The 24,975-nt window shown below is 52.3% G+C and overlaps 1 protein-coding gene across 2 annotated transcripts; it reads left to right on the top strand.

Annotated features, from left to right (window-relative positions):
* Positions 1–24,421, top strand: Nr4a1 (nuclear receptor subfamily 4 group A member 1). Of its 2 annotated transcripts, XM_042668825.1 has the most exons (8): positions 1–35; positions 5,206–5,325; positions 18,400–19,271; positions 20,111–20,240; positions 20,546–20,697; positions 20,990–21,192; positions 21,286–21,464; positions 23,604–24,421. In XM_042668825.1, the coding sequence occupies exons 3-8, from the start codon at positions 18,402–18,404 to the stop codon at positions 23,858–23,860; spliced, it is 1,791 nt and encodes a 596-aa protein (XP_042524759.1). In that variant the 5' UTR covers positions 1–35; positions 5,206–5,325; positions 18,400–18,401; the 3' UTR covers positions 23,861–24,421. The 2 variants fall into 2 exon arrangements, with proteins under 2 accessions (XP_042524759.1, XP_042524758.1); XM_042668824.1 differs by lacking the exons at positions 1–35; positions 5,206–5,325 and adding an exon at positions 15,495–15,622.
* Positions 24,422–24,975: the final 554 nt, after the last annotated feature.

The raw sequence follows: 24,975 nt of genomic DNA, 5'->3' as shown, positions 1-24,975 counted from the left end.
GGCGCGATCCGGGCCAGAGGAGCCCACCGGGCCAGGTGAGGCGGGACGTGGGCAGGTCCAGGGAGGGGCGAGGCGGTGCCCGGGTGTGTGTGTGGGGCGGGGGGTGGAGGGGGAGATCAGGAGCCCCTCTTGGAGTCGCGATCGCTCCGGGAGCCGGGGGGTGGGGATTGAGACTCGATCCCCAGTCGGGATCCCCTGGCTGCGATCAGCTCCGGGGGCGACGGCCAGCTCTCTCTCACCCCAGCCCGCCAAGGGTGGGGTTTGGCCCTTGAGGGGCGCTGGATGTGGCCAGGCCAGAGAAATTCCTTCCATTTCCCCGCCGGCTGCGGGAACGGGTTCCAGGAGCTCCAGAGCCCGGCTGCCAGCAGACCTAGTCCGCAGGGACCCGCCTGGCGCGGGGCAGCCCTTCGTGGACCAGGGGAGCATCCAAGCCTGGACAGGCTGCGTGGAGCCCGCTCTGCTGGGATGCCGCTCAGATCTTGTCTCCAAGACGTGGTCTAACACTCCGTGTGTGTGTGTGTGTGTGTGTGTGTGTGTGTGTGTGTGTGTGTGTGTGGTGGGCAGGGGGCAAACCCATTTTGCACCTTGGCATCTGATAGGAGACCCTGCAGGGGGGAGATGCTGCACACTGAGGTGGCTTAAGTGAAGTTTTGGTTCAAGTTGGGTCAAGTACTAGGGAAAACGCAAGCTAACCTCGGTAGGCAGATTCCCAATAGATGGACCCAAAGATTGCTGAGGGACTAGGGCTGGGTCTTGTCTGCTGACTGTGATTTGTCTGGAGGTAACTCTAAGGCCTGATCCTAAACCCTTTACAAATGGACTTTAGCTCAGTGACTTGGATGAAGACCTAAAAATGAAGCCAGCGGCTGATAGCTCACGCCTGTAATCCTGTCTACTCGGGAGGCTGAGCTCTGAGGATGGAAGTTCAAAGCCAGCCCTGGGAGCTCAGTCCAAAGCCAGCAGGCAAGTCTGTGAGATTCTTTTCTTTTCTTTTCTTTTTTTCCTTTTTCCAGTCCTGGGGCTTGAACCCAGGGCCTGGGCACTGTTCCTGAGCTTCTTTTGCTCAAGGGTAGCACTCTACCACTTGAGCCACAGTGCCACTGCCAGCCTTTACTGTTATGTAGTACTGAGGAATGGAACCCAGGGCTTCATGCATGCTAGGCAAGCACTCTTACCTCCAAGCCACATTCCCAGCCTGTGAGATTCTTATTTCCAGTTTACAAGCAAAAAGTCAGAGAAGTAGAGGTGTGGCTCAGATGGTCAGAGTGCGCAGCCTAGAGTGAAAAAGCCAAGGGACGGCACTTGGACCTGAGTTCAAGTCCAGTCCTGGCACGAAAGAAAAAGAGGAAGGAAGGAAGGAAGGAAGGAAGGAAGGAGGGAGGGAAAGAGATGAAGAAAGGAAGGAAGGAGATGAAGAAAGGAAGGAAAGAGAAAGAGAGAAGCAAAAAGCCAGCCGACTTGACTCCGCAATGCCCCCAGAGTTGTGGGGAATGACAGTACAGTAGGATAAAATCAAGGTTGCAGATGATAGTGTGGGAACAGAAGAAACCCACTTTAAATAAATGTGATGGATGAGAAATATTGGAGCTTATGCTTGAGGTATGACTATCACCTCAGAGTTCAGGTACTAGGCCTGGCTCAAAAGCCTTTACCAACCTAGGCCCTCAGATTCTATTGGCTCTCCAGCAGGCCTCCCTGTGACCGCTCTGTGCAATCAAGCCTACCCCACTACACCACTCCATGGAGGGGCAGGAGGGTTGGCTGGCCTAGGACTCCCTGGTTGGGCACCTAGTTTCTAATCCCAGCATTGTCAAAATTTTCTACTTGTGTGAGTGGCCAACTTCTTATCATCATATGATCAAGCTTTATGATATACCCATTTCTGGCAGTTGGAGGGCATTGGCCAAAATAGAGCTGTACCCAAGGGGCCATCAGATCTGCAGAAAGTCCGTCATCCATGTCTTGTTGCAAGGGGAGTTACCATTTATATGTTTCACAGAAAGGACTAGACAGAGATTTCTGCTGGGTTCACGCAGGGGGCTCTAAGGGCTCCTCACCTTTGGAGCCAAGATTGTGATTCAAGAACAGAACTTCTGTCAGATTTGCTCTAAAATGGAAGAGGGACATCTCCTTAGGGCAGTGTTCTCAATAATAGTCTTCTTCTAGTTGTAGTGCAGGTGTGGGGGTGGGTGGGGGGTGGTGCCCCTCCCGTCCCTCATTCTCTTCTACTTTCTAGTGTTGAGCTGAATTTGAGACAGAAGGCTGCAGTGCTGAGACAGACAGACGACAGACAACATCCTTGCTTTCTAGTTAGGCAGATAGAGATAAGCTTTAAAAAGAACCGCAGTTCTATGCTATTTATGTGGGGATGGGATGGAAGCTCTTTGAGGAGGTGAGATCGGAAACGTAATGGGTGGAGAGGGAGCCAGACAGAGGGACTGGGACAGGGACTTCCCCAGCAGAGGGAATAGCCAAGGCCATAGGTAGGAAAGAAAGGGGAGAAGAGGTGAGGAGGGAAAGGAAGTAAAGCCAGGTTCTGAAGAGTTGGCTTAATGCTCCATCCCTTTTCTTGGGTGGCTTTCTCCTCTGATCCTTCTTAGACCCTGCGTCAGCCCAGGGTTTAGTCTCTGCACAGTGCTGATTGGAATCGATCTTGCTTATCTCCTTGTACCTGGGGCCCCAGGATCTTAGTTTGCCCAGTCCTGGGTCTTGTGCTGTTTGTGACCCACTGCCTAGCTCACAGTATATTCTCAAGAGATGCTGGCAGTGTGACTGTTAGGAGGGAATTTTGATTTGGGACAGGAAACGAGATCAGATACCTGTTCCATCGTGCAGTGACTCATCATCTAGGTGCTAACTGGGGGCAGGCTCTGGCCCTGTTCTTGGCCACAGGCAGGGAAGATCTGGATGGGCTTGACAATGAGAAGCGGTGTTTGGCCCTCCCTGCCTGAAAGGGAGGTTGGAAGAACTCCAGGCCTGTTTCTGGAGGATGGGAGGGTGGCAGTCACACTGGGAAGCAGGTGGTACATAGGCAGTGACAGGTTTTGTCTCCATTTGCTTTCTGTTTGGGGTTGGAAGTGCTCCAGCTGTCTCAGCCACCTGCCCCTCCCTCCCTCTTCTGCTGAGGCCTTCACTTCCTGCTCCTTACCTCCACAGCCTCCCTAACCCCCAAGCCCATGGATGGGCTTGTAGAGCCTGGGTATCACATGCCAGAGGAACTTCACTTAACCAAGGGACCTGGGGCAGAGGTCAGGGGCCAGAGGAAGCCTGTGACCTGCCCTTGAGGTCTTCCTCCTCCCTGCTCTTTCCACCACCCACCACAGAAACTTTGACTTCTCTTTTCCCACACCTCATCTCAGCCTGAAGCCCAGTCTAATAGTAGTCAGGGCCACACTGTGGCTGGTCCTATTCACACACTGGGCCAGGAGAGGGGATACCACTGAATGAGGTGGGAGAAGGGAGGGCAGGTGGGGGTCAGGGTGCCCTGGCTTAAGGGATCTTTGGAGAGGCAGGTTTGGGGGGGAAGAGCTGAAGAGATGGGGTACATAGTTGGCTTCTACTCTGAAAGGAGAAGCCACGTACCTAGAGTGGTAAAGAAACCAGGGTCTGTGGTTAGCTGTGTGTGTGTGTGTGTGTGTGTGTGTTTGTGTGTGTGTGTGGTGTATGCCAGTCCTGGGGCTTGAACTCAGGGCTTGGATGTTGTCCCTGAGCTTTGTTGCTCAAGGCTAGTGCTCTAACACTTGAGCCACCGCTCCACTTCCAGATCTTTTGGTGCTTACTTAGAGATAAGAGTTTTATGGACTTCCCTGCCTAGGCTGGCTTTGAACTGTGATCCACATATCTCAGGCTGCTGAGTAGCTAGGATTACAGGCGTGAGCCATTGCACCTGCCTATATATGTCTCATCTAGCCCTGTTTCAAGTCTTTATACACATTAGTTCATTTTAAGTCTGATGATAACCCAGCAGGTGCTAGTTTTTGAGATGTCAGTTATAGATTGTCATTTTTTGCAGATAAGAAACTAGAGGCAGGAAGGGATTATGTAATCTACCAGGAATAAGTGCTAGAGCTAGTATTTGAACCTAGATAGTCTAGAACTCCCCCCAACCCTTCCCCTTATCAGATTTTTTTTAATTGTGAAAATACTGTACAGAGGGGTTACAATTACAGGGGCAAGATGATGAGTACATTTCTTATCAAGCATTGTAGACTCCTCCTTTGTTTCCCCTTCCCATCCCTTCCCATCCTCCCCCTGCCCCCCAATCCTCCCCGCGGCCCCCCCCCCCCGCACCAAAGTTGTAAAGTTCGTTTTCAACATAACGGCTTGTACATCTCATTGTTGCAATGGGTCCACCTGTATCCCTATTTAAAGGATTTGTTTTTCCCCTTCCCCTCCACAAATTATACCGACATCAAATACAGTGAAAGCCGGGGTTATACTATGGAGGAGGGACATACAAAGCAACAAAGAAATAATCTTATAAATGGGTTAGAAACAATTGAATGAAAGAAAAAAACATTTGAATACATCTCTTAGGGTTCATTTCCCTAACATCACCTTATCTGACCTTTTCTGCTTGACTCATACATATACTAGATATTGCAAATAAGGGAAACCATGGGACCTATGTTTCTTTGGGCCTGGCTTACTTCACTTAATATAATTTTTTCCAAGCCTTTCCATTTCCTAACAAATGGGGCAAGGTCATTCTTTCTGATGGAGGCATAGAATTCCATTGTGTATCCCTTATCAGATTTCTTTAGCTCCAAACTCCAGGTCTTCCTCTTTTCGAACAGGGTTCCTAAGAATCTCTCCTGTTCAGCTTAGAAGGCTGGCTTTGCCCTCTGGGAGACTCTGAAATATTGGGGGCTGAATTAGAGCCTGGTAGGGCTGGGTGATTCTGCTCTTGTTTTTTAGCTGCCTTTTCTCTGCTGATCAAATGTCCTGTGTGCCCACAGGACTGGGTAGGAGACAAATGCTGACATGCTTCTCTGTGCTGAGATGCCCAGGTGCTACCCAAGGCTCCTGGCCACCTCGAATTCCCCTCTCTGGGGGCATGGACTCCCAGGAAAGACCTGAAACTGGCTTTTCCTCTTCTGGCCTGGTACTTGCCCTATTGCCACCCCTGTTTTCTGGTTGTGCTGTCTCCAGGACATGTCCCTGATGGCTGATTTCTTGTCATTCACACCAACTCTCTCTCCATAGGCCATGGAGGATGGAGGCCAGCCCCTGCCCCTCCCTGGTATCCTGGCTCCTTCTGCTGGGCCCTGAAGTCAGAAGCGGTGGTGTGAATGTTGATCAAGGCCTGTTGGTTCATCTAAAGTGGTAAGTTCCTGCTGCTGTCCTATGTGTACTCTTGGGCTTGTAAGCAAGTGGGGGCAGAGGAGGGCGTGGAGCTGCGGGAAGTGGATGTGGTTTGGGGGACCAGGGGGGAAGCCCTGCAGAGGTGGCAGGCAAAGTTCTCAGGAGGTCCTCAGCGTGGGAAGACCCGACTTCTAAAGGGGTGCGGGGGTGGGGACGGGGAAGCCTTATTTCCTTAAGGGGTTAGGCTGGTGGTGTTGGGCCCTCATGTCATGGGTAGTGCCAGAGGGGGCAAAACAGCTAGGAAACTGAAGGGGGTGGGGGAGGGAGGTATCTTAGGGTTGGGAATGTGATAGGGGCATGGAGACATGGGGCAAGGGGATTGTTTCTAGGTTGGAACCTGCACCAAGAGAGTGTACCCTTGCCTGTAGTTCCTGAGGAGTCTCTAGTGTGGAGTAGTGGCCTCTGGAATGGGAGGTAGGACCAGGCTCCTCACTATTTATTTAGAATCATTTTTTTTTTTTTTTTTGGTGCTGGTACTGTAACTTGAACTCAGGATCTCGTATTCTCACATAGCTTTTTTTTCCCCTTCCTTCTCAAGGCTGGTACTCTGCCACTGCTTCACTTTCGACTTTCTTGGGTGTCTAACTGGAGATAAGAGTCTCACAGACTTTCCTGCCCAGCTTGGCCTTGAACTGCGATCCTCAGGTCTCAGCCTTCTGAGTAGTGAGGATCACAGGTCTGAGCCACAGGCACTCGGCTTCATTCAGGATCTTTGAGAAGAAAATCCCAACATGTGGTCAGGGTTGGAGGGGCCTTAGCCAGCTATCTTTCCTCTTTCCTTAAGGAGAAAGCCAGGTACAGAGGGAAAAATGACTTGTGTAGATCCTACCACAGGCAGCATAGAGCCAAGTCTAGGTTCCTGTCTGTTGTATGTTCTTCGCAAACCCAGAGGCCAGTTGTGAGAGGTGAGGGGGGCAGGCAGGGAGGAGATACCTTGCCTGGTCTAGGGAGCTTCCAGAAAGGCTACAAGATGATCTGTGGATGAGTGGAGAGGATATTCACCAGGCCTTTCCTTGGAGACTTGAGTTATTCAGATGGGCCTAAGGTTACCATGCTTGAAGGAACTGGACTTGAATTTCCACACCTTGGACAGGGGCTCTGGAATTCCTTCTCTCTGTTCCTGGGACAGAGAGCCATCTCTCAGCCACAGCCCTCCAGGCTTATGAGATCCCAGCTGAAGTAGGATTGCTCGGTGTCTCCCCCACTACACCACCCCAAACCCAGCTTCCCACTCCCAATCCTGTTACTGTATGTGGAGCTGGTGTGTAGAGTGCAATGTCCCAGGTTGGGGAGAGGCTGAGGCTTCCAGGGAAGGGAAGACCTGGGAAGCAGGGCTTCTGGGAGCTAGGCTGAGCATGCATCTGGCTTTCTGTTGGCCACAGGCTCCATGCAACTAACCTTGGGCTGGGGACAGGGGAGAGGAATTACTGTAAGTGGAAGAGGCAGGTGTCCCTGGTCAGCCGGAGATCTAGACTTGGGAAGCACGTGAGTCAAGATGACAGCAGTGGCCAGGTGTCTGTCTCTCTCTTATAGTCGGCCCCTACTCCTACCCATGGCTCTGGCTTGGCTTTCCAAGCACCCAGCCTTGCCTCTGAGTACACAGCAGCAGAATTCCTCATGTTTACCCCGTTGTCTGAGTGATGGTTGCAACGGGGTGGAACTCCCATGCTGTACTTATTGCCAAGGCCACCCTGAGGGGCTGCCAGCCGGGGCCCCCGTGAGTGCTAGAGCTGCTGGTCTTGTGACGTGGGCACCTGTCTGCCAGGTCCGGGCATGAGCCCAGGGTCACGCTCATTCCGTCCGGGGCTCCCGTCAGCTGACTATTTTGGGCTCTTGCTGACCTGGGCCAAAGTCAGGCTCCAGCCAAGAGAGCCCCGAGGGCAGCTCCCCCTGTCCCCGGAGGCCAGCTCTGGTTTCTGCTATATAAACAGAGAAGGACATGCTGGCTTGGAGGCAGTTCCACATCCAGAGCCTGCTCAGCCTGCTCAGACAGGCTGACTGGGCAGTCACGTCTCCCTTCTGGGCTCCTTGAGGCTGCAGAAGTGTCCTACCAACCCTGGATTCTCTCTTTGTTAAGGAAAATCCAAAGGAGGAGAGCTGGTGAGTCTTGTGAATGGGGACACTGAGGCACTGGGGTTGGGCTGTTTGGATTTTTTTACCCTTTGTGACCAGTGTGTCAAATCCTTTGGCTTTGAGAAAAGGGGTCAAAGAAGGAAGCAGAGTGGTTAATGACCCTGAGGAGTAGTGTATGACCCTGAGGAGTAGTGTAACTTGGTTGGAGTTGAGTGATGGATTGAGTGATGGCTTTGGGAACATTCTGGAATTGAGAATGGAGAAGTGTGGAAACAGACAGGTGACAGTTCCCTTCTTCCTTGGGGACTGCCCACAGGGTCTTAGCCCCTTTGATCCACCTGGCTCAGAGGAGGTCCTGGTTTGCTCAAGGAGGAGGGGCACTGTGTCCATGGAATATCTCATGATTGCTCTTAGAAGATAGTCTCAAGCCCCCATAGCTGGCTGAGTCTGAGTGTCTAGGTCAGGGGCTTGGCTCCCACTGTCCCTCGGTCTTTAGCTTCTCCTTGCCTGGTGCCTTCCCAGCTGTTTTTGGTGCGTAAGAGACAGGGCTGGCCGCAATCATGCTGCTTAGGATGTAGGCCAGGGACTTTGGGCAGGGCGGAATGAGCAGCAGCCTCTTCTGTGGGAGGCTCTGGGCTCTCCTCCTTCTCGGCTCTTAAAAAAAAAGTTTCCCTTTTCAGAACGTGAGCCTCTAAACGAATCCAGAGCTTACACTAAAAATACTTTAACAATAGGAAAGTACATCAGGCTTTCCGGCTGGGACTTGTTATCAGAGGTGTTCTTTTTTTTTTAATTTTGGAATTTGAAGTTTTGCCCAAGGAGGCTGGGTGGAGATCTTGAGCAGAGAATTTAGGGAGTGGGAACATTTTGCAAGATGGTGGGGGATTCTCCAAAGGTGTGTGTCTGGGGTGGGGGGAGATGGGGGTGGAGGGTGGAAGCTGACTAGGAGCTGAACAGACTGAGGGGCACCAAGGAAGCTGTAAGGAGGGTGCTAATGAGGAACAGGGCAACCTTTCCCAGAGGAACTCTGTGATCTTGTCTGTGCTTTCCAGCTCTGCCTGACTGTTCTTGAAATCTGACCTTATTCTTTTACATTGCATGTTAATTTCTTCTGGTCTGCCAAGGTAGTTAGGGATGGAAGAATGGCTGGACTAGAGTTAGCTTCTGTGTCTCTTAGCCTGACTTCCTGAACTAACCAGCTTTCACCAGAGTATGATTTGAGCACTTGCTGCATACAGAGTGGAATTTTCCCATGCTAGGAAGAGCCCCATCTCTAGGCATGCTTGTATTTTCTCTCACTCAGCCTTGGAAGGGGGAGAAGAGGGGATGAGGTTACTGTTTAGCTCTTGGAGAGGGAGAGATGCTAGCTCCCTAGTTTGGCCGTGTGTGTGTGTGTGTGTGTGTGTGTGTGTGTGTGTGTGTGTGTGTGTGTCCCCACCTGTCCCCTGTTTGCCTCAGTATTCTGCTTCAGTCCCCTGGAAACCAGGCCTTGGACCATACTCCATTTCAGTGTTAGTTTCTTCTTCCCTTAGTGAGCTGAATCTTGTGCCCAGCAGGATTTATGATGTTGTCTGCCTTGGGCAGATGGAGAAACTGTCTTAGAAGAGCTCAGATGCTGGCCATATAACAAGCAAGCTTGCTGGCTGTTGGTACAAGATGCCTCTGATACCTTTTCCATCTTTGCTTCATGCTGAAGATTGGGGATAGGGAAGTGCTTAACCTGCCTCATTTGTGACCTATTTCTGAGGAAACATGTCTGTTGCAGGGTCTGGATGAGGGCCAGGAGATAAGAGTCAGAGGTCTGGGCTCCTGACCCCTAGTTCCCAGAGCTGTCATGGGAAGCCCCTGGGACAGCAGGTAGCACTTCCTTGCCCACAGAACAAATCCCCCGCCCGCTGCCAGGCCAGGAAGAGGAAGTGGCTGGGTCAGGCTTGGCAGGAGGCCCTGGGGCTGAGAAGGGGAAGCTCCCTGGGGGGAAGCAAGGCTGGTCCCTCTGCCTACCCCTCTGGGGAGAGCATGGAGGCTGTGGGTGGGGATGGGTTTGGTGAAAGTGGGGCAGGTTCCTGCCCTCTGCTTAGTAAGGGAGGGGCCTAGTCCAGTAGGCCTTGCCCACTACCTAGCAGTATAGGAGTGGTCATCCAACTCCACATCTACCCTCTTTACTGGGGATGATGGCAAACATTGCTCTCAGCAAATTAGGGTTGAGGAGGCACAGAAGATCTTCCTGCAAAGGGACAATGGGGTTTTTGTTGGTTTGGATTTTGATACTGGAGTTTGAACTCAGGGCCTTGAGCTGGGTGCTCTACTGTTTGAGCCATGTCTCCAGCCCTGCTGGTGATTTTGGAGATGGAGTCTCACAGACTTTCCTGCCCCAGTTGGGTTTGAACCTTGATCCTCCAGATCTCAGCCTCCTGAGTAGCTAGGATAACAGGCGTGAGCCACTGGAGATTGGCAAGACTGCTTTTTTTTTTTTTTTTCAAATTTTTTATTGTGATTAAGTGGTTACATAATTTCCCAAATTTCACAGTATTATGGGATAAGGAAGCTTAGTTAAAGTCACAAACACATTCTAACTTTCATAGGACAAATCATCATGGTCTGTAGCATTTATGAGTTCTATGAGTTTTGCCATACAGTTATTTCTTCCACATTGGGTGATATGTACATTTCTTTTGTTTTGCATAGCATCAGCTGTTCCCTCTTTCCCACTTGTTCCCTCCCTCCCATCGCTGCCATTGAGTTGCTTAGTTCATTTTGGTCAATGTCCAGTGCAGTTGATGGGTCCTGCTGTTGTATGTTTTTCCCTGATTCCCTCTAGTTCTGTGTCGTCCTCCTGTTTTTCCTCCGGTGTACACATATACACCATACATGTGATCAGCAGCATGGGGTTATTTAGTAGTGATTCAACCAAATGAGTGGAAGTCCTTTGTTTCTTAAGTCCCAGGCAAGACTGCTTTTTCCCTCTTGTTCACACACTGGTGGGGGAGTAAGAGGTCATGTCTGAGCATAAGAGTCCCTGGGTCCCAAACACCCTGTATTGACAGCATAGGGACACCTTCCAAATTTCGGACTTTGCAGCCTCTCCCAACTCTAGCTGTGGTGAGTATTTGTTGATAGAACACACACAAAATTAGAAAGGGCATCTTTGATTTCCGAAACTTGAATACTTGAATGAATTTGAACTCAGTCAATTCCAGCTACATTTGCGTTCATTTAAATAAATATGACTCCCCTTAGACACGGCTGTTTGGAGAATAAGCTTTTTTTTTTTTATGGGGAGGAAGAGGAGTATAACCTACATTCAGAAAAGTGCACACAGCATAGGAGTTTGATGACTTATGGTGACTTAAGTAAGTCATCATCATCCACCTCAAGAACTCGAATGCTTCCAGTCCCACCAAAAAGCCCTTGTAGGCACCTGCTATAAGCTGTGTACACTTACAAGAATCAAGCTCAAGGGGGCCAGCAGCCACTGCCTCTGGAGGTCAGACTCAAGGTAGTGGGTGGATATGAAAATGGTTTAGAGGATGTAGAATGAACCTACCTCTGAGCTTCTGTTTCCTCTTGAGCCTTACATGGAAGAATGCATATGAGGTACCTTGGTCCCAGGTCCGACCTTGATTGGTACCCCTTCTCCTCACCCCAGTGAGAAGTGTTTATGAAGAATTGGGCTGGTCCAGAAGGATAGTTTAGGAGACCAAGGCTTGGAGGATTGTCAGGAGCCAGTAGAGGGAATGAAGGGGGAAGGATTAACTCCAGGACTGTATTGAGGGTTGGGTGATAAAGTTGATTGGCCTAGGACCTGGGGACTTACTGAGTGATGCTGGTTTTTGTCTCCAATATGACATCTTTTCCTGTCCTCCCTGTGTCTCTCCATAGTCTGGACTTACTTTCAGGTCCTCATCTCTAGTTTTAGATATTTTTCTATCATTACTTGTTCCTTTTCCCTCTATTTGAGCTGTTTATTTTGTTGTTGTTGTTGGTGGTGGTGGTGTGTTTTTTGGTGCTAGTCTTAGGGCTTGAACTCAAGGCCTGAGGACTGTTACCACTTCTCTACTTCCAGCTTGTTGGTTAATTGGAGATAAGAGTGTCTTAGACTTTCCTGCCCAGGCTGGTTTCAAACCAAGATCCTCAGATTTCAGCCTCCAAAGTAGGATTATAGGCATGAGCCACTGGTGCCAAGCTTTTTTTTTTTTTTTTCTTCTGGTACTGGGTTTGAACTCAGGTCCTGGGTGTTTGTCTCTCAGTCTACCACTTGAGCCATACCTCCAATTCTGGTCATTTGATGTTTAATTGGACATAAGAGTCTCACAGACTTTTTAGCCCCAGCTGGCTTTAAACCAGGATCCCCAGCTCTCAACCTCCTGAGTAGTTAGGCATGAGCAACCAGCCAAAAACAAAACAAAGCAAAAATATTGGTGGCTTTTTCTACAAAAGGATTCCACAAAAACCCAAGCAAATCTTGTGCAAAAACCCTAGAAGAGGGGCTGGGAAGATGGCTCAGTGGTAGAGCGCTTGCCTTGCATGCCTGAGGCCCTGGGTTCGATTCCTCAGCACCACATAAGCAAAAAAGAAAAAAGCCAGAAGTGGTACAGTGGCTCAAGTGGTAGAGCGCTAGGCTTGAGCTGAAGAGCTGAGGGACAGCGCCCAGGCCCAGAGTTCAGGCCCCACGACCGGACCCCCCCCCAAAAAAAAAAACCCTAGAAGAGGGGCTGGAAGGTAGGTTAGTTGTAGAGTGCTTGCCTTGCATACACGATGCCCTAGGTTCGATTTCCCAGCACCACATAAGCAGAAAAAGCCAGAAGTGGTGCTGTGGCTCAAGTGGCAGAGCACTAGCCTTGAGCTGAAGAACTGAGGGACAGCACCCAGGACCAGAGTTCAAGCCCCATGACCACGACCACCACCACCAACAAAAGCCAGAAGTGGTGCTGTGGCTCAAGTGGTAGAGTGCCAACCTTGAGCAAAAGAAGTTCAGGGACAGCACTCAGGCCCTGAGTTCAAGCCCCAGGACTGACAAAAAAAGAAACAAACAAAAATCCCCAAAACAAACCTAGAAGAAGAGAGCCTTCAGCTGAAGTGGGGGTCCTGGATGGGTCCGGTTGTCCCTGGTCTACTTGCACTTCACCTTCATACAGTGGCCTTAAGGGCTTTGAAAGATGGTTTTGGAGAACTGAGTGCTCTTAGACTCATCCACATGACACTGCATGCTGGTTGGGGGAGCTCTGGCAGGTTCTGACCAGATAACTGGATGAGATCAGTATCATATGAAGGCTTTACCACTTGTGGTGGACAGTGAGGATTTGAAGTGGGGACATGATGGTTAAAAGTGTTTATTTTTTTTCTTGTCCTTCTTCTTTCCTTCCTTTTTTCTTAGTAGTGGGGATAGAAGACAAGGCTGCAAATACTAGAAAAGTACTCTACCTCTGAGCTATATCCCAGGCCCCAAAGGAAACTTTTTTTTTTTTTGAAATGGGTTTTTCTATATGGTATATGCTGGCCTCAGACTCAGACTCCCCCTACTTTAATTTCCCGTGTTGGCATTAGAGGCCTGTGCTACCATACCATACCTGCCTCAAGGGAGCTTTCCTCAGTATTCAGTATGTGGTGTGTGTGTGTGTGTGTGTGTGTGTGTGTGTGTGTGTGTGTGTGTGTGTGTGTGTGTTGATAGGGTTTGAACTCAAGGCCTGAGCACTGACCCTAAACTATTTTTTGCTCAAGGCTAGTGTTCTGCCACTTCCAATTTTTTTGGTGGTTAATTGGAAATAAGAGTCTCACAGACTTCCTGGTTGGGTTGGCCTTGAACCATCATTCTTAAGATCTTAGCCTCCTTAGTAGCTAGGATTGCAGGCTTGAGTCACCAGTGTTCAGCTCCAACTTGGTTTTTTTTTTTTTTTTGCCAGTCATGGGGCTTGATAGTGCTCTACCACTTTGAGCCACAGCGCCACTTTCGGTTTTCTTGTGGCTAGTTAGAGACAAGAGTCCCACAGACTTTCCTGCCCAGCCTGGCTCTGAACCGTGATCCTCAGATCACAGTTCTCTGAGTAGCTAGCATTAGAGGCGTGAGCAACCAGCACCTGGCTTCCAACTTGTCATTTTGATTAACATCATTGATGTTAATTTTGCTCAGGGACTTTTCTGCCAGTTTTCTAGTGGCTTATTGGAGACTCACGGACTTTCTTGCCCTGGCTGGCTTTGAATGGCAATCCTCAGATCTCAGCTTCCTGAGTAGTTAGGATTGCGGGCATGAGCCAGAGGCACCCAGCTTAGTTTTCACCCTCTTTGAGTAGACAGTGTTACAGGTGTGAGCCCCCTGCATCCAGCTTCATACGGGAGTCAGGGACTTGGGCCAGAAGTGTGTATGTGTGTGTGTGTGGGGGGGGGGTGTTATTGGGTTCACCCACTCAGTCTGCTGCACTTAGGGATGGGAATTCAGGAAAAATGTTACATGTAGGCGTCGGGACTTGAGATGGGGTGGCCAACAGGGGACACAGAGATGATCAGCTTGGTCTAGATGATGATTTTTGATGATTTGTGGGATTTGGGGTGGAAGTGGGGGTTAGAGACAAGGTGTGGGTAGCTTGTAAAGGGAGGTGACAATGGAAGTGTCACCTGCAGTGCTCAGGGGCAGAAGGAAGTGCCATAAAGGAGTGACCAGATGAGGTGGGCGCTGGCCCAGTAGGAGCAGATGCTCCTTAAGTCATTGTCTTGCAGAGGAAAAGGGGAATGGGTGGGGGCCTCTCTCCTTACCAGTTAGCCCTTCTTCCTCCCTTACCTTGCCAGTTAGGTTCTCCAAGCATGGGGCAGGTGGAGGGGTGACAGCTGGACCAGAGAAGTCTGCTGGTACCTGCAGCCTGCCCTGTACCCTGATACAACCCTGGCAGACCCTTTCCTGCTGTACCCAGCAGGTGGGTACTCCTCGATGATGGAAGAGGCCCAGAGTTTTGGTAAAAGTCCCTGGGCATGCAGTGTGGGTGGATTTGGGTTCTACCCCCATAAGGTGCCATCCTGTTGCAGTGTGACCTTGAGCAAGTGTCACTGTTTCTCCGAACCTGTTTATAAAATGAGGAAGAGTTGGCACAAAGTTGAAAAGATTTCTCAGGCCCCACACGGTTCAGAAAGCGGTAATTCCCCAACGACAGTGCATCCATCCTGTAAGGGGCTCAGGGCTAAGACTGTTGAGAAACCAAAATCAGCACGTGATGCAGAACCCACTGGCCCAGCGGGGAGCTGGCAAACCCCTGCCCTAGGGAAAGGGAGTTTGAAGGCCAGGTGCCTATTGCTCACCAAGGCTCTGGCTGATGTTCCCCGGATAAGGCAAGGCGTGACAAGAGCATATGCTGTGCCTAGGGCTTGGGTTGGGGTGCAGACTCCCCAAGGGTGTGCCCTGCCCCATCCCTTAGCCTGCCTTGGCTGCCAGCAGCAGCAGCAGCAGCAGCAGCAGCAGCAGCAGAGGGCGACACCCAAAAATCTTATGGATGAGCTGGGAGGGGGGGTTCCGAGGAAGGGCAGAGCTGGGGGTGGGGGTGGGGCCCTAGGGACCGGGCGAGGTGGCTCCCGGGACCGGCCAGAAGGTGAAGTATCCAGGTCCGGGAAAGCCCTGTAGACGCGGCTCTGGAGCGCCCCCACTTTGGGCTCTGGCCTTCGAGGCCAGTTATTTCGGGTGTTGGGGGGGCCCCCCCTGTCCACATCGTGGGTCCCGCGTGGGGAGCCCTTAGTAGAGCTGCTATTTTTAGCCGGCGCTGCGGGGCGCGCGGGGAGACTATTTATAGATCAAACGCTCCGCGCTCCCTGCGTCAATGGAACCCCGCGTGCGTCACGCGCGCAGACATTCCAGGCCCCCCTCGCCCCGCCCCCTGCGCCCCGCCTCCTCGGGCTCTCCGTCCCCGCGCCTCCCCCCCTGGCCGCCTCCCGCCGGAACCGCGCCGCCCCCCGCGCCCTTGTATGGCCAAAGCTCGCCGGGCCCGCGTGCGTCAGTGGCGCCCCCGCCCCTCCCCGTGCGTCACGGAGCCCTTAAGAGGAGGGTCCGGCTCGCCGGTGGAGCCCCAGTGGCAGAGGCTGCGAAAGTTGCATGGGTGCGTGAAAAGGAGTGTGCGAGGAGGAGGAGGATCGCCGCGGAGCGCACGCACGCGGGACCGGACTGCCACTCGGGTGCTGGTACCGGGTGGGAGAAACGGGAGCTGGCCGGGTAGGTGTCTTCTTTGGGAAAAGTGTGTGCATCTGCTTTTGCTTTTCTTTTTTTTTTTTTTCATGTGCGAAGGAGATGGATGTGCGCGCGGGAAGAAAGGACGTGGTAGGGTCAGCTTGCAGGAGGGGTGTGTGTGTGTGTGTGTGTGTGTGTGTGCAGCTCTGGCGTTGAAGGTTGACGTGAGGATCCGTGTCAGGAATTGACAGTGTATGTAGGTCCCTGGGAGGGTTAGAGTGAAGTTAGCTGCAAGGTGGAAGGCACGGGAAGTTGGGGTTGGCATCCAGAGTGAGCGCAGGCTCGGCTAACAACAGATGGCTAGCCTCGGTGCCCAAGTGCCCATATACACCTTGCTGTGTGGATTTGGGTGCTGATGGGGGTGGAGGTGGGGGCTCAGTATACTGTGGGAGAATTAAACAGTTTCATCTCTCGCTCAGATCCATCCAACTCCCAACTAGGACTGGATTTCCACAAGGGTCTCCTTCCCAGGCTCCTCAAGCCTCTGTTGTTTTCGTAATGCTTTATGGACTGGAGGTTTATTTTTTTAGGGATTTCCCCCCCCCCCCCCCCCCCCCCGCCCCTCCCCGCACCTTTCTGCCTGAACTGTATGGGAGACCTGGCAACTCCTGAAGGAAATGGCTGGGTAGAGGCTGAACTGTGGAAAGTTGCTTTACTGTGTGCTACAGTAAGCTTTCTTAGGGTCAGGGTATCCAGAAGCACAGGGAGGGTTGTTTTACCTGTGGCTTGGATAGTGTGTGTGTGTGTGTGTGTGTGTGTGTGTGTGTGTGTGCGCGCGCGTGCATGTGTGTGTTCATGTAAACCCTCTTTCTTGGGAACTCTTCATGGAAGTTGCCCTGTTGGGAGTCTTCCTACTACTGGGGCGTTCCTTGGGGTACCTGTCTACCATCCCAGCTGCCTCCCCCAGACCTCTGTACCCCTCCCTCAATGGTCCCCAGTGTATCTTTCAGGTAGGGTGCACCCTGAGGCTTGCTCAAGCCTAACAGGTGCAAATCACATTGTTACCAGGACCTGCCTGAAGCCGGATTCTCCCACTCCCTCTTTCAACCCCGCCTCTTCCTCCTCCCTGAGGGAACTCCCCCTCCCCCCTATGTAGGTTCATATCTTCTGTAGCCTGTGTACCTGCATGAAGGGAGGGAGGAGGTGGGGAAGGGTTGATCCGGATGTAGGACGTCCAAGTGGAGAAACAGGATTTGAATAAAGCTGGAATGAATGCCCAGTATTGCGTGGCTGCCACCTTTCTTCCTCCACCCCCAACTCATTGCTGTCCAAGGCTGTCTGACTGCAGGAAGACAGGGCCCCTTACATCTCCTGAGAGGGCTTTGTGCCTCTAGGCAATGCCACTGGGCAGGTGGAGTCAGAGCTCCTATTCCAGGGGCTCTATTTGAACAAGTGAGTGTAATGCCCGGGGTGGGGCTGCCCTGTCCAGAGTCCCTGGGTTTGGGAAAACAGCTTTCTAGACTCTTGGCTAGAAGGTGGTGACACCTTTTGGCCTTGGATCACTGTCATTCTCTGTTCCAGCTTGCTTTCTTAGGTAGCTTGCCTGCCTGACTAGGGAGGCTAGAACTATGTAGACCCCAGACCTGGAGGGTAGGAGACAGAGACTGGATCCTGGAGCCTCCTGTAGGAGATTTTTTTTTTAACAGTCTGTGAATTTAAGGTCTCCCTCTGATACTCTATCTCTGTCCTTTCAGGGGCCTCAGAATTGGGTGTGTGTGAGCCCCACTGTCTGAGCCCCTCAGTGCTTCAGGGCACAGATGTTGAGGTAGAGGAGGAACCCAGGCAGGGGCAGGGGGCCTCCCTTGCACTCTCTAACAGGCTTCTCTGCCCAGCATAATCACCATTATGTCTTCTGCTGGACTCTGAGTTCTCATAATAACCAGGGATGGCAGAGGAATTCCTCTTAGGGACTGCCCTTGGCCACCTTTCAGCATATGGCATTTAGAGGTCTGGAGCCATGTTACCCAATCCCCTGGGGAACTAGGGACACCAAGAAGGCCTGGGTTCCCTTCTGTTTTGTTTCTGGAAGCATCCTAGGCAGTACAGAGTGGGTGCTGCCCCAGATGGCAGGACTAGGGTACACGTGGGCTCTGCTACCTTTTGTTCAGCCTGCATTGTGGGGGTAGGGACAGGGGACAAGTTCCAGATACTTCATTGCTACTTAGATCACTTCTTGGACAGCTGGGCCTTTACTTCCTAGTCCCTCTTCCATTTCCAGGATGTATGTCTCCCCGTATACTGTGGGGGGAGGTGAAGAAGGGGTATGTAGAAACTGGGGTGTGCCTGGGAATATTCCCAGGAAATGCTTGGTTGGAGAAACAAGGAATCTACTCCTGGGGGCTGGGCTGAGGCTCTGTAGTCTGCCTGCCTCTCCCATCCACCCCCTCTAGTCCCACCCATGCCTTCCCTGGTGGGGAGGGCAGGGCTGGAGGAACACAGCTTCCCCCTGTTCTAATGGAGAGATGCTGGCCGGCTGCCTTCCCTGGGTTCCCAGGCCCACTGGGGTGTGGCTGGCTTTTCGACTGAGCCCACTCAGACTGGGTCTCGGCCCATGGGCTTTGTGGCACATAAGACTGAGATAGAGTTTAGGCCCGAAGTCGGAATTCCTGAGTTAGGGGAGGGGGGAAGGGGCTGTGGCCCTGGTACCTCTGTCCTGTCTCTGAGCTTACTCTTGCCTGCCCCAGGCCTGTCCTTTGAGAGTAGGCCTCAGGCTTCGCTCATTGACTCCTCCCTACCTTCCTTTGGATCTCTTCCCTCTCTAGAGATGCCCTGTATCCAAGCCCAATATGGGACACCAGCCCCGAGTCCAGGACCACGTGACCATCTGGCCAGTGACTCCCTGACCCCTGAGCTCAGCAAGCCCACCATGGACCTAGCCAGCCCTGAGGCAGCTCCCACTGCCCCCACTGCTCTGCCCAGCTTCAGCACCTTCATGGACGGCTACACTGGAGAGTTTGACACCTTCCTCTACCAGCTGCCAGGGACGGCCCAGCCATGCTCTTCCACCTCCTCTGCCTCCTCTACTTCCTCATCCTCCGCCACCTCGCCTGCCTCTGCTTCCTTCAAGTTGGAGGACTTCCAGGTGTACGGCTGCTACCCTGGCACCTTGAGCGGCCCACTCGATGAGACCCTGTCCTCCAGTGGCTCTGACTACTATGGAAGCCCCTGCTCAGCGCCGTCCCCATCCACACCCAGCTTCCAGCCACCCCAGCTCTCTCCCTGGGATGGCTCATTTGGCCACTTCTCCCCTAACCAGACTTACGAAGGCCTGCGGGCATGGACAGAGCAGCTGCCCAAAGCTGCTGGGCCCCCACAGCCAGCCTTCTTTTCCTTCAGTCCTCCCACTGGTCCCAGTCCTAGCCTGGCCCAAAGTTCCCTGAAGTTGTTCCCGTCCCAGGCTGCCCACCAGCTGGGAGAAGGAGAGAGCTATTCCATGCCAGCTACTTTCTCAGGCTTGGCACCCACTTCCCCACACCTCGACAGCTCAGGGTTGCTGGATGCACCCATGACTTCTGCCAAGGCCCGGAGCGGGGCTCCAGGTGGAAGTGAGGGCCGCTGTGCTGTTTGTGGGGACAACGCTTCGTGCCAGCATTACGGGGTCCGCACCTGTGAGGGCTGCAAGGGCTTCTTCAAGGTATCAGGCTCCCTGGAGCACAGCATTGGGTTCTAAGTGGGGACAGTGTGGTCTGATCCTTCTTTTGGGGAGAAAGGGGGATCTGTGATAGTCTCTCCTAGATAGTCCTGTCATGCAGGAAGGAGAGAGGCCTGCCAGGTGGGCTACCTTCCAGGGACCCACAGACACAGGGGCCGGGACCTTTTGCTCATTAGAGCATACACAATCTTTTAGACCCCAGAGAGCTGGAGGGAGGGTGGGATAGGGGTAGAGGGTGCAGGCTGCCGTGGTACCTAGGAGAGGGTATTTTAGTGGGCACTCTCTGGTTCTCTGTCCTGCTCCAAGGTCCTGGTGGGAAGGGGCCCCAGGCACTTGTGTTCCTGGCACAAGATGAAAGGATCCTGGCAGGGATTTGGTTCTTGAGGGCTGGGGGTGGATTTGGGAACAGGCTGTGTGTTTGTCCCCCATGCTGGGTGCCTGCTTTGCTTCTTGTCCCCACCCCCAACCGCTCAGTCCTCTCCAGGCTGCCCCCAGGAAAAGGGCAGATGTGGACAGACAGGTAGTTAAGAAATACAGGTGTCTGGACAGCTGGGGAGACCCTAGACCCCTAATCTTGGGTCCTGGGGGGGGGTCTTGTTCCTGAGGTAGAAATTGCCCTTGGTGTCTTCAAGTGTTTTTTTTCTCCCTCCACCCTCCTATCTCTCCCTCCCCTGCCACCCAAATGTTAGAAAAATAGCTATGAACAGAGAGCACTTTTGTCTGCGTCCAAAGCAGGACGGTCCCCTCCCCTGGGCTTCCCCCTCCCCACCCCACCCATCTGACAGCCTGTTCCGTGTACCCCCCCCGCCCCCCCCCCCCAGCGCACAGTGCAGAAAAGCGCCAAGTACATCTGCCTGGCGAACAAGGACTGCCCTGTGGACAAGAGGCGGCGGAACCGCTGCCAGTTCTGCCGCTTCCAGAAGTGCCTGGCTGTGGGCATGGTGAAAGAAGGTGGGTGGCAGGATGGGGCCCAGTGGGGCAAAAACAGCCTGATGGGGCGGGCAGGGTCCTCGGCAAGGGCATGTCTGCCCCTTGTTTCTATTCCCAACTTGGAGCCCTGGACCCAAGAGCTGGATGCATCTTCTACCTGCCAATACGTTGAAGGGAGGGTGGTTGGTGGGGGGGGGGGCGGGCTGCCCCCCCCAAGAACCCAGAGTGCCTGGGTTCTTGGCACTCTGGACCCTGTGAGGTGTGGGATAGATAGCATGATTCACTTCAGATCCCTTCCTTCCTCACCCCTGCTTATTTCTCTGCAGTTGTGCGGACAGACAGCCTGAAAGGGCGGCGGGGCCGACTACCTTCCAAACCCAAACAGACCCTGGATACCTCCCCTGTCAATCTACTCACTTCCCTTGTCCGGGCACATCTGGACTCAGGACCCAGCACTGCCAAACTGGATTACTCCAAGGTGAGGGCCCTCCTCCCTGCTATGCCCCTGCCCTACCCTGCCTCTGCTCCAGGAGGGTGCTGCAAGCAAACACAGTACCTTTGTGCATGGTAGGAAAGGTCACCACTCTGATCAGAATAAAGAAGGAGTCCCCTTTGGGTTGGTTGGAGAAATGCACCTTTAGCCATAGCCTTGGGCTTTGTGAGAATTGACAGGCAAGCCCATGATTCTGGTCCAGAGCCTAATTTGCATTCCGGGATCTGGCATCCAAGTGTAGCCCTGCCTGTGATGCTCACCTCTGGACCCCTACCAGTTCCAGGAGCTGGTGCTGCCCCGTTTTGGGAAGGAGGATGCTGGTGATGTGCAGCAGTTCTATGACCTGCTTTCAAGTTCCCTGGATGTTATCCGAAAGTGGGCAGAGAAGATCCCAGGCTTTACTGAGCTGTCCCCAGGTGACCAGGACCTGCTGCTGGAGTCAGCCTTCTTGGAGCTCTTCATACTCCGTCTGGCCTACCGGTGAGCTGCCAGCCATTCTCCCAGGCCCTTCCCTGCTGTCCCGGTTTGTAATCTACCCTGAGCCCTGAACATTGTCTCCACCCCTCCCTGTAGGTCTAAGCCAGGGGAAGGGAAGCTTATCTTCTGCTCAGGCCTGGTGCTGCACCGGTTGCAGTGTGCCCGGGGCTTTGGCGACTGGATTGACAGTATCCTAGCCTTCTCGCGGTCCCTGCACAGCCTGGTTGTTGATGTCCCTGCCTTCTCTTGCCTCTCTGCTCTCGTCCTCATCACTGGTGAGTGCCTGGTACCAAGGAGTGGGCTGTCAGGGCATAAAGAATGGTCTTTAGGCCAGATGCTGGTGGCTCACGCCTGTAATCTTAGTTACTCATGAGGCTGAGGTCTGAGGATCAAGGTTCAAAGCCAGCCTGGGCAGGAAAGCCCAAAAGACTCATCTCCAATTAATCACTAAAAATGTCAGAAATGGACCTGTGGCTCAAACACTGGTCTTGTGCAAAAGAAGCTCAGGGACAGTGCCCAGGCCCTGATTTCAAGCCTGACAACCTGCTCAGCACACACACACACACACACACACACACACACACACACACACACAGAGGAATGGTCCTTAGAGGGGCACTGCCCTAGGGTGTTGGGTGAGCTGGCACTTAATACTTCTGCGTCTCTACCTTGTCTTGTGGCCATACCCACCTGCAAAGTAGGGGTGACAGGAATTGAGAAGGGTTCAGCTGTGTCCTCTCTCTCTCTCTCTCTCTCTCTCTCTCTCACACACACACACACACTTATTTTTGTATGCTGTACTGGGCATAGGGCCCTTGGCTTTTCCACTCACAGCTGGTGCTCTACTACTTCAGCCATACCTTTACTTCTGTCTTTTTACCAGTTAATTAGAGATAAGAGTCTCTAATTTATCTGCCCGGGCTGGCTTTGAACTTCTATCATCTGATCTCAGCCTCCTTAGTAGCTAGAATAACAGGCATGAACCACCAGCACTCAGCTTCAAGCCAGCCTTTCAACGGCCCCAAAATGTCTAAGATATGATCATAGGTGCTGATATCTGGCCTGGAATTTTGGTTTGTTTAAAAAAATCATCTTGACATGGCTGGGAAGGTGGCTCAGTTGTAGAGTGCTTGCCTTGCATGCATGAGGTCCTGGGTTCGATTCCTCAGCACTACATAAGCAGAAAAAGCTGGAAGTGGCGCTGTGGCTCAAGTGGTAGAGCGCTAGCCTTGAGCTGAAGAGCTGAGGGACAGTGCCCAGGCCCAGAGTTCAGGCCCACAACCGACAAAAAAAAAAATCATCTTGACAGTTATGCGGCATGCAGAAAATGCACACATGATACATTTTCACAAACTGGACGTGTGTAACCACCACCTGGGTTATGCATAACAGCATGATATGTACCCCTCAGCCTGCCTTATGTTGCCTCCAGTCACTCTTTGCTGGGGTGGGGGGCACCACTGACTTCCCCCAGTGCAGACTGGACTTTATGGAGACGTTTTCAGATCTCTTTGGTTATTTTGCAGAGTTTCAAGATCTGTCCTGCCCCTTTTATCACTTAAATTTTACAAGGGATCCATCTATATAGACTGAAATCAAAGAAGCTGTGGCTGAAGAGAGGGTGGGGAAGTCTGAGGGTAGCTCTCACCTGGAGGAAGTCCTAAGGCCCTTCTGCTGCACCCAAAGGCCTCTCAGAATACTTTGGACAAACCCCTGGCCTCCACCGCAAATCCTGGCCTAGGTTTGATTTCATATTTGCCAGCTTGGACAAGTCATACAAACCCTCTGGGCCCTCTCCTTTGGCATATGAGGCTTAAAGTGGGTTTCTGTGTGCTGGGCATTGGTGGCTTACTCTTGCAATCTTAGTGACTCAGGAGACTGAGATCTGAAGATCACATTTATAAGCTAGCCCAGGCAGAAAAGTCTGTGAGACCTTTTTTTTCTCTAGTCAACAAAAAGTCAAAAATGGATCTGTGGTTCAAGTGGTAGAACACTAACCTTGAGAGAGCATGAGGCCCTGAGTTCAAGCCCCAGTACATACACACACACACACACACACACACACACACACACACACACACACACACACACACTGGGCTCCTTAACACACACACACGCACACACTGGGCTCCTTAACACACATACACACACACACGCACACACACACGCACACACGCACACATGCACACACTGGGCTCCTTAACACACACAGACACGCACACACGCACACACTGGGCTCCTTAACACACACACACACACGCACACACACACACACTGGGCTCCTTATGGCAATGGTACCTTTGCTAAGTGCCAGATGAACTGGAAAATGGCTGAAAGTTTAGAGGCCCGGAGGACGCTGGGTCCCCTGGGTGTCTGTCTTCAGTTGAGAGGCTAATCCTACATCCTCCCCACAGATCGGCATGGGCTGCAGGAGCCAAGGCGGGTGGAGGAGCTACAGAACCGCATTGCCAGCTGCCTAAAGGAGCACATGGCAGCTGTGGCGGGTGAGCCCCAGCCGGCCAGCTGCTTGTCACGTCTGCTGGGCAAACTGCCTGAGCTGCGGACCCTGTGTACCCAGGGCCTGCAGCGCATCTTCTACCTCAAGCTGGAGGACTTGGTGCCCCCTCCACCAATTGTTGACAAGATCTTTATGGACACACTGCCCTTCTGACTCCAGCCCTGAACGTGTGTGCATACATATCTGTACACTCTTACACCACCCCACGTGCCTTGAGCCCACGGACCCCCAGAGCATCTCCTAGCCTGGATCTGAGCTGCCAACTGTCCTTCCTCCTCACCTACTTCAGGAGGTTGGCAGGGAGCTCAAGTTCTGTGGGAGGGGATGCATTCACAGGGGTGACCCCACAATTTGTCTTATCCCCTAGCCCAGCCCTGGCCTTCATTTTTTTTGTAAGATAAATCATTTTTAACATATGCCACCCTGCTGTAAATAAGCCAAATGCTGCTGTAAATACAGGAAGGAAGAGGTTGAGGTCGGGGTTGGGAGGAAGGGATGGGGACCCTCCACCAGCCTTGGGCAAGCCTTTCCAGCCTCTTTCAACTCCCTCTCTTCCCAACCTCCTTCCACATGTACATAGACTGTCACTCGAGGAGGAAGACAAATGACAGATTCTGACATTTATATTTGTGTATTTTTCCTGAATTTATAGTATGTGACTTTTCTGATTAATATATTTAATATATTGAATAAAAAATAGACATGTAGCAGAAATTGGGATGTTCTTTCTCTGAGAATCACTACACACCTTGCTATAATTACGTATGAGACAATATGACTGGACAAATCTTACATGTTACCCAAACAAACTGGTCTCAGTTTACTCATTTGTAAAGGAAGATCGTGATGACACTTTCGTCACAGAATTGTTATAGAAAGCACTGTGACTGGTGTCTTTTTGCCCCCCCCCTGGTCCTGGGCCTTGATCTTTGGGCCTGGGTGCTGTCTCTGAGCTCTTCAGCTCAAGGCAACAGCTCTATCACTTGAGCCACAGCACCATTTCTGTTTTTTTGGTGGTTAATTGGAGATAAGAGTCTCACGACTTAATTGCCCGGGCTGGCTTTGAAACGTGATCCTCAGAACTCAGCTTCCTGAGAGGCTAGGATTATAGGCATGAGCCACCAGTGCCCAGCAGGACTGGTGTCCCCTCCACCCCACCCCCCCCTTTGAAACAGTATCTGTTTATACAGCCCAAGCTGGTCTCATATTTGACATCTTCCTGCCTATACCTCCCGAGTGCTAGGATTTTAGGCATGTGCCATCACAAC

This window comes from Dipodomys spectabilis, unplaced genomic scaffold (genome assembly GCF_019054845.1).
Source record: "Dipodomys spectabilis isolate Male_0828 unplaced genomic scaffold, ASM1905484v1 ptg000477l, whole genome shotgun sequence".
In the NCBI taxonomy this organism is placed as follows: Eukaryota; Metazoa; Chordata; class Mammalia; order Rodentia; family Heteromyidae; genus Dipodomys; species Dipodomys spectabilis.
Note: the sequence above shows the minus strand (reverse complement) of the source record. Positions and strands in the feature narration are given on the sequence as shown.